The sequence below is a fragment of the Colossoma macropomum genome, unplaced genomic scaffold (genome assembly GCF_904425465.1).
Source record: "Colossoma macropomum unplaced genomic scaffold, Colossoma_macropomum, whole genome shotgun sequence".
NCBI classification, from domain to species: Eukaryota; Metazoa; Chordata; class Actinopteri; order Characiformes; family Serrasalmidae; genus Colossoma; species Colossoma macropomum.
The window spans coordinates 3,147,655-3,156,541 of NW_023494809.1; the positions used below are offsets into that span (position 1 = coordinate 3,147,655).

Genomic DNA, 8,887 nt, shown 5'->3' on the forward strand with positions numbered 1-8,887 from the left:
TGAAAGGGATGTAGATTTTTTACTGCTGGTCGTCCAGATCCCTTCGTCCTGCACAGATAGCCTTCCTCTCTGAATTTTTTGTGCCGTGTCCAAATCTGCTTTCCAGTTGGTGCATTTTTATTGAATTTTCTGGAAAATGCCCACTGCACACTCTAGTTTGACTGTGTTTGAGCATATTCTAACACACAAAACGCCTTTTCATGTCTAGTGAACGCCAGTCTTCAACCTGAAAAAAAAACATAAAAAATTAAACTAGTCTAGGTTTTACACATTTTGTTAAAATTTGAGATCATTTGAGGGAGAATTGGCTGTTATTAGACTACAAAATGTCAATTTTTTTGGGACACCCTGCATTTCAAACTATACGGTCATTCATGAACGGACATGGGAGCATAAGGTGCAATGTTACATCTTATTTTTGTGTATTATCTCCTTACTGTAATACTGTAAAATCTGTATCTTCAGATAATGGTCACTTTCAAACGGTTAAATTATGAAAGAATGATTAGGTAAATATATAATTAAAAACAAATAAGATTTACGCAGAGATAAATTCACACACAATGAGGAACATCCACAAGTTTTCATCTAAATTTATTGTTGTCTTCAAACAAGTAGAAAATATATTTTCTGTCTAAACCAAGCCACAGCCTATTAAAACAGTTTTCAGTTTTAAATTAAAAGCATTGCACAAGGCCTATAGCTCTGGGGAATAAAGCTTTAGCCACCACGGCGGCGTGAACAAATTCGATTTTAGGGCTCAGTAGGATTTACAAAGTCACCTCCATGATGGTCCCCGTTGTTATCCCCCCATATCTGAAAGTGTGTTACTGAGCCTTACAGTGATTCTATGTGATATTTTATAAATGCACTGCAGTAAACACTACTGGTGACAGATGGAAGAGGCAGGAGAAATACAGTTGCACTTAATCAGACATTCATAGGAAAAAAGGTAGCATATGCATCGCTTTCAAATCTAGAAAAAAAAAATTTTTTTTTTTGCTAAAATTGATCTTTTCTGCTATGGTAAGTAGTTATGGAAATGACATATGATTTGAATGTGTTATTTTTCAGACAATAGTTATGAGCACATACTTAACTGTTAATACACTAAAAGGTGCAGAAATCACAGGGATGACTCCAGAGGATCGCAAGCTAAGCAAATAACGCTCACCAAGAACTCGGGAGTTTAGGACAAAACTCCTTTTAAAATCTGACGAGTAGAATCGTTTTAGATCACACAAAACAAGGTTACTGTACGAGCAATCCACGTAGGTCTGGGTGGGTTCTGTCATCATAAATACAAACTTATAAAAACGCTTAAAACTACTTATAAAATACAACAGCAAAATGTATGTACAAAATAAGCCATCCTTTTCATCATCATCAACAGCTGAAGCATGCAGTATTGGCATGGGGACCTAGAGGGGCCAGTTTAAAAAATACCAAGAATAGTGCTGTCTGTTCATTGGGGAAAAATAATTACAATATTAATAATAATTCAAATTTTACAATAAAAAAAATCAAATACCATATACCATGCTACATGGTAAATAAATTATCCATCAAGGTTCTCTTCTCACAGAAAAGCAAATTGGCAGAATTTTTAGCTACCGACAATTTTTAAAAACTGAACATTGTGTGCATTAGTAATAAAGAAAACCAAAAATTCTTATCTGATTTATCATTTGAGGAGTTTGTTGAAATACATTATTTTGGGTAGCCTAAAAATACATTAAAGTGTGAAGCAAAGTCCTCCTTACTGCTAAGCTCAGGAAAAGGCTGGTTAAGCCTCCGGTACACACGTAGAAACACATTACCGTTTTGTAAGAATCAGCAAACAGCAAAAAAAAGACCCACATACACCTTATCACAAATTAAAAAACGTTTTAAAAGAGCCCTCTCAAAACAGCGCGAGCTCGAGCATACAGTCCAACCCCCTCCTTTTGTACAGGCACTGATTACAGTCTTCTAACAGTCTTGTGCATCCACACTGCTCCGGGAAAAAACCCTCGGAATCCTGGCAAACTTGACCCAGTCACGATGCCAGAGCGGCTACTGGCAGTCAAAACAGCAGGTCGTCACTGGTTGTGCTGTATTACTTCAGACTACAGCCGATAGATGGTGGTGGTGAATATCATTAGCCTACGTCTTTTAGACTAAAGGACAAAATGATTGGGTACATTTGAGATTTTCCACCATTAAATGGCTTCAAAGGCAAGTCCCTCCCTTCTCTCCTCCATTTAACATTCAATACAAAGTGCCCAATTGTATGTGTAGGTCTCCATCTCTCTCTCGAGGATACAGAAACTTGTGTTTTGTAAGAATTTTTCATTTCAGCAACAGGGAACCATAACATTCAGCAAAAGTAACTTTGGCACCATGAGTCCTCCGTGGGGCAGGTGGAGGACCCGTGTATTAAGAAAGAAAGAAAGAAAGAAAGAAAGAAAGCGCATCCTAAAAGACCTGATTACAATCATTTTCCTCACTTAAATTAAACTCAAATTGCACACAACTGAAGAATAATGGACTCTTCAGGCCTCAACTTCTGATTTTAGGATTCTTCATTCTGGGTCTAATGCTGTGCACAAACGAACAGGGCACACAGATTCCTGAAGTTTCTGATGGAACCGGTCTCTTCAAAGCTCAGGAAACAAAAAGACTAAGCTCAGAAAACTTGAACAAGAAGGTGGGAAACGTAAAAAGCTATGCAAGTAGGACTAGTCAGCATACTGTAAATGGATCTTCATAGTCAATGTTCTTCTTCACTGATCTTTCTAAGCACTGTGTCCACAGACAAAAGTGACATAAAACATAGGAAAAAAAAATCAATAAAATCACTGATCTTCCGAACCAGACAAGGTTTTTCTAACACTCTGTGGAGGCTCCCAGGATTCACTGTCATCTGTCTCCTCGTCGTCATCCTCCTCATCTTCATCGCCGTCTTCATCTCCAGCGGCCAAGGGGCCTTGCTCTTCACTCGCCATTTCGTTTTCCCCCTGGGATTCCTCCTCTTCCTGCTCATTGCCCTGTGTTGTCTTCAAACGGGTCAGTGCCCATGTCCACCTTCCGACAAACTTCGGCAAACCACTCCCTCACTTGCTCGTAGCTCATGTTAGACTTGGCTACCAGCTCGTCCAGATCCTGCTCATTCAAGAACTTGTGCTTCAAGTAGTATTCCTTTAGGATATCTTTCCCCGTCTTAAACTTCATTGGCGGGGACTTCTCTGGACCCGTGGATTTCCTGGCTTTCCTGCTGCGAGATCTTCCCCAGCCTCGGTTCCGAATTCTCCGTTTTCTGCTTTTGTTTCCATTCATACCTTCCACGTTTCCACTCTGATAATAGAAGTACCACTTAAGGTTGCCATTCTTCCAGGCATAGCGCGTATCTCCAAACCAGTTGACGATGTAAGAGCGGGGTAGCCCGCTCTCCTCAGCGAGCTGGTCATATTCTTCGGCGGAAGGCCACTGAGTGCGTACGAATGCGCTCTTGAGGACGTGGAGCTGCTCTGGAGTTTTTTTGGTTATCTTCTCCTTGGACAACTTTTTCAAACCAGGTGGAGTTTGGCTACGTTTACCCTGGGAGGTTTCGCCATCGGCCCCATCGTTCTTTTCAGATGTCTCAGCAGCTGGGGTTTTCCTCTTCTCTGTAAACCAAGCGTCAATCTCCCGTCTGGTGAGCTTTGTTTCAGCCCTCAGCCGGCTCAGCTCTTCGTCCGACGGGGTATCGCATTTCTGGTAGCTCTCCTCTAAAATCACCAGCTGCTCTGGGGTCTTCTCCTTAAACTTCTGCAGAGTGAAATCTGGAAAGGGGTTCCAGGTTTTGGTGCGGGTTTCCTTCTCTTTGATAGGCGATGTGGTCGGGGACTGCGGAGTCTCACTGCCGGAGTCAATGACGATGGTTGTGCTGCTGCTGCTGCTGCTGTTGTTGCTGCTGGCCCTGCCGCTCTCATGGGAGACAGTATAGTGGTTGTTTTTGGAATTGCGCTGGTTGTAACGGGTATCGCTGAACCACTTCTTGATCTCGCCTTTGGTGAGGTTGGTCAGCTTCATCAGCCTGGCTATTTCAGAATCACTGGCAAAATGGTTCTTCATGTAGCTGGCTTTCAGCTCAGCCAGCTGCTCCTTTGACTTCTTGGGCCGTAGGCCAAAGTGATCGGTGCTGAGGGCGGAGTTCTCCTGTGGGGTCAGTGATGGTGGTTGGACTGTGGTGGCTCGCTTTGTTTCACTAACAGCAGGGCTGGTCTGATTGCTTGAGATCTTGGGTGCCTGGCTTTGACTGGGCATTCCTGCAACGGTCAGTGTGATGGGGGTGGTGACCGGCAGGCTGTTTGCAGTGCCGACCTGCGTTAGAACCAGGCCTGGCTGGCCCACGATTTGGCAAGTCTGAAGGATAGACTGCAGACCATTAGTGGCAGATAGATGGTGGGCTGGTATGACTGTAATGGTCTGGGGTACCGTGTGGACTGTGCCATTAAACTGCTTCCTCCTAGCCTCCTCAACTTCCTCTGGTGTCCAGCTTACACCATGCTTTAAACGTTGAGCAGAGAACCAGATCTTTATCTGCTCCTCGCTGAACTTGGTCTGAGCTGCTAGGCCCATGATTTCAGGTGCCGAGGGATAAGGGAACTTCTTGTAGGTGTTCACCAGCAGTGCATTGGAGTCCATGGCTGCATTGTAGGTCGGAATGCTGCTCACTGGAATCAGAAGCTGAGCCTGTGCACTCTGCTGGGCCTGCAGGGCTGACAGAACCTGGGCCAGGCCGGCAGGAAGCACCGTAGCAGGGTTCATAACTGGCTTCTTCTGCTCAGTGGGCACTGGATTGGGAATGCTGACAAGCACACCAGGCTTTGCAGACTCAGCAAGAACCGGGCTCATCATTTCAGCTGTGACAGAGGTACCCACGACGGATGCCTCCATCGGTTCTGGATCCCCCTCGCTTTCAATCAAGGCGTCGCTGTCATCTGTCCCTTTGAGAGACACAGCTATTCTCTTAGGCTCAGGCTTGCTCTTCTTTTTCATGATTGGTGTTTTGCTGAGAGAGATTCCAGTGACCGAAGGGTCTTCACTCTCCTCTGTCTCAGCTTGCGCTAAACTTCCTTCAGTGGTTAGATCGGTGGCTGACTGCTCCACAGTGGTTTGATTTGGGCGTTTTCCTGTAGAATGGCTTGAACTGTCTTCATGGTCTGGAACGAAAAAAACAACTTTCCATAACACTTGCCATTTTTACATCAATAATGAAAATGCATATAAATACTGATAAGGACCCAAACCATTCCATCAAGGTTTTGTTTATTTCTGCATTAGAGTAGGTTTTACTTTTATACATCAGGTCTAGGCACCTTGCAACCATTTACTTATTAAGTTACGAAGCTGAGAAAGTCTTATCCCCAAATTAGTCATAGCCAGTTCCACTTGTAGCCTCATGTGGTCTTTCCGCAAAAGACACGTGAACTCAGCCACTACTTTTTGACCTGCTGCAAATGCAACGTCATTGGACAGCTCAAAGCGCTTGAAGGAGAACACTAACTACCAATTCAGGCACCCATGTTGACTAACATTGTACAATGGGGAAGAGGGAGGGCCATCCCACCCACCCAAAAAGAGCAAGGTCAATTACGCTTAGACCATGAATGGCTGTGGCATCGAACGCCCTCCTGATTTAGTGTATATCTCATGACATTACTAGACTGTATTGATCACCAAAGATTAAAAGGACCAACATCTAACCCTAGAAAAGGCTTGTATTTAGGATACCAACCCTCACCTCCCTCAGTTTCCATGGGAACCACCGCTCCTTCTGTAGGGCCTTCTGCCGCATTCTCAGCTCCTTCCTCCCCTGCCAGGGTCTCCATGTCCGGATCCTGTTCCACCACATCTGATGGAAGCACCATGCAGGGGGTCGTGGACTTCCTTCTGCTTGACATTGCGTTGGTGGCACCAGAGAGGCTTTGAGAAAGGCAAAGACTGTCTGAACCGGCCTAAACGCCAGGAGAGTACATTCACATGCTAGAAGTTCACCTCAGTATAGGAGCCACTGAAAAAAAGACACGATAAGGATGAGGTTAGTTCTAAAACATGCAAATACTTAATTTTCACTTGATTATACAGGTATATAGTGCAACACAAACTTTCACACCTGCAGAGCCAGACAGTTACTTTCAATCATAAGCTGCATGATGGTAATCATTTGCATTTAAAGGGGCATTCCAGCATAAAACTAGCAATTGCTATGTTAGGTGTCATAGTATGTAGTATTCTGTAACGCAGCATAAAATCCTTCAGCCTCATTGGTTTGATACAATTTTGCATCTTTGTGTTTTTGTCTATCAATGTTCTTACTACAATACCCAGCATGCATTGCGCAAAATCAACATTATATAATCACTGTGAATCCCCCCTTCTGCCATAACGAAATCCTGACTGCTAACGGAATAAGTACAGATGTGATATTAGGCTTTCTAGCAGTAAAGTTAGGTTCCTAGTGGAAAAAGAAAACTATTTCGGACAGCCTGTCCTCAAGCCTCCGTCATAGTTTTTCAAAAAGTTTGTCCCACCTCCATGACATCATCAGAGGGGATTTTTTCAAGTCTTTAAACAAATGCCACTTAAGTTGGCATGTATGCATGTTTACAAGAAATTAAGCCATGGTGAAATTCATTTGTTCCTTTGAATAATGCTAATGTTAAATTAATTTTTACAAAGGAAAAGAAACTGGTGCAGGGATATAAAAACGTTAAAAAAAAAAAAAAAAAAAAACACACAACACATTATAACTTCAGCAAACATCTATGTGGAAAATGTTTTTGGATGTTACAGGTTGTTAAGAGACCCTTATTAGTTCCATAACGGGTAAATTTCACCCCCGCATTTAACCCATCCGTCATCCGTGCAGTGAAACACCACATACACACTAGTGAAGACACACACTAGGGGGCAGTGAGCACACTTGCCCAGAGTGGTGGGCAGCCCTATTCACAGTGCCGGGGGAGCAGTTGGACGTTAGGTGCTTTGCTCAAGGGCACTTCAGTCACGTACTGTCGGCTCAGGGAATCGAACCGGTGACCTTCCGGTCACAGGGCTGGTTTCCTAACCTCCAGCCCACGACTGCCCCAGGAACTCCACTAATTTTTCAAAAAATTCTATATAATTAAAGGGGTTAAGATGCAGATAAAGTCATTCAGAGTGGTTTGGTGTGAAATGCAACGTTCTAGAGAAACTCAGAGTCAGAACTGTTCACAGTGGAGGTGATAGGAACCAGACTTCTGAAAAGTTTGACTTCTAAAAGCTCCCTTACAGAAAGTTATTACATGAAACGGTTATAAATATGCCGTCAGATATCCGAGACATTGTTTTGTGATAAAGCTCTGGTTTAAAATTGATCATAATCACTTCATGGCCGGAGGGACACATGCAGGGTGTTATAGTCCCCAAAGAAAACTTATTTTTTCAGATTTATGCCTATTTTACCATCAACATTACATTAAAAAGAAAGAATACACATGTAGGACACATGTAGACTCACTGGTGGTTTTGGATAGTAAATAAAATAACTTTGTTTTGTGTGCAGTTGTGCAGACCTGTGGACCTCTGGTTCCCATCACCACCACTGTAAAGACATTTGAATCTTAGCCTCTCTACAATGAACCACTGTTTACATCACAAAGACTTAACTATTCAGAAATTTTGGAAAAACACTGGAATCCCCCTTTGACTTGCTCCACTCCACAGTAACAGCCGACTAGCCTTAATAAGCAGTATATAACTGTCCGCAGACGCTTGTAGACGAACCAAACCACGAAGCTGAAGTCAGCTTCTCGTCCTAATTTTCCCGTTCCACCTTAAATAGTGCAGCCGTTACATTCTGGCGCCAACCTTTTAAGGTGGAACGGGTGAATTAGGACAAGAAGTTGGCTTCCGTAGCCAAACTTATGTTGCGGTACTGTGTCAGCGGACGGTTTACGGGCTGTCATCCGCGGTAGTGTTAGAGCAGCGCGGAGGAGGGCTGTGTGATGCTAGTTAGCGTCTGTAACTTACCGGGGGGGGGGACAGCAGCCTCTCGGCCGTTCAGCAGCTGAGAGCGTCGGAGTTAGCTACCGTTAGAGCTTACGGAGCACTGCGGGTGTGCTGCGGGTCTGCTGGCCGCCTGCCTTCGAGGTTTCCGCGGCCACGGAGCGCGGTAATGCGGGAAGTTGCGCGTTAGCTAGCTGGCTAACTGGAGGAGGCAGCGCTTTTCTCCTCGCCACAAAACGCTGGATGCGTCTCTCCAGATGCAGCGCTGAGTCGGACTGATTTCTCCCGACTCCCCCTCCAGGAGCGAGTCCGAGCCCCCCTAAACACCACCTTTAAACGGCGCTGTCGGTTAAACGCGCACGGAGACAGTTTGCGTTCATTTTAATGGCAGTTTTTTTAACGATCAGGCGTCTCCGCTGTCAATGTGTTACGTGTTTACGTCATCGCCAGGCGACTCCCCGCCGTAACTTGAAAAAAGGTGAGAAAACAGTGCACACTTTACGCAAACGGAGCCGCAAACAGCGGCAAATAACGCGTTAAGTCACCTTCTGGTCCGAGCTAAAGGCCACACCGCCAGCCAAGGTCCCGCCGAAGTCGCTTAACTGTTGGAAACTTCCGAGCTTTCTCTACGTAACCGGCCGATGAGACCCGGCGTGGTGGGTCACGTGATTCGCCGCATCTCTGAACAAGCAAGTGGAAATTCCCCTCCATTGCTGACATTTATCCTTTTTTCTCTTTGATATCGTTTCAGCCGCCCACAGAGCAACAGTCCGCATCGACAGTATCACTATGACTATTTCTGTTACCGAGCACGGACCAGAGCGCACGCGCGCAGCCGGACACGCAAACCTTCAACAGCAGCCAGGAACCTCCA

The 8,887-nt window shown here is 44.7% G+C and overlaps 1 protein-coding gene across 1 annotated transcript; it reads right to left on the bottom strand.

Annotated features, from left to right (window-relative positions):
* Positions 1-575: 575 nt before the first annotated feature.
* LOC118798653 (zinc fingers and homeoboxes protein 1-like) lies at positions 576-8,797 on the bottom strand. Its single transcript, XM_036558113.1, is given in 4 exon segments — positions 576-3,029; positions 3,031-5,186; positions 5,768-6,037; positions 8,559-8,797. Coding segments are annotated over 3 exon segments (2,508 nt in total). The 5' UTR covers positions 5,928-6,037; positions 8,559-8,797; the 3' UTR covers positions 576-2,837.
* Between the last annotated feature and the right edge of the window lie 90 nt (positions 8,798-8,887).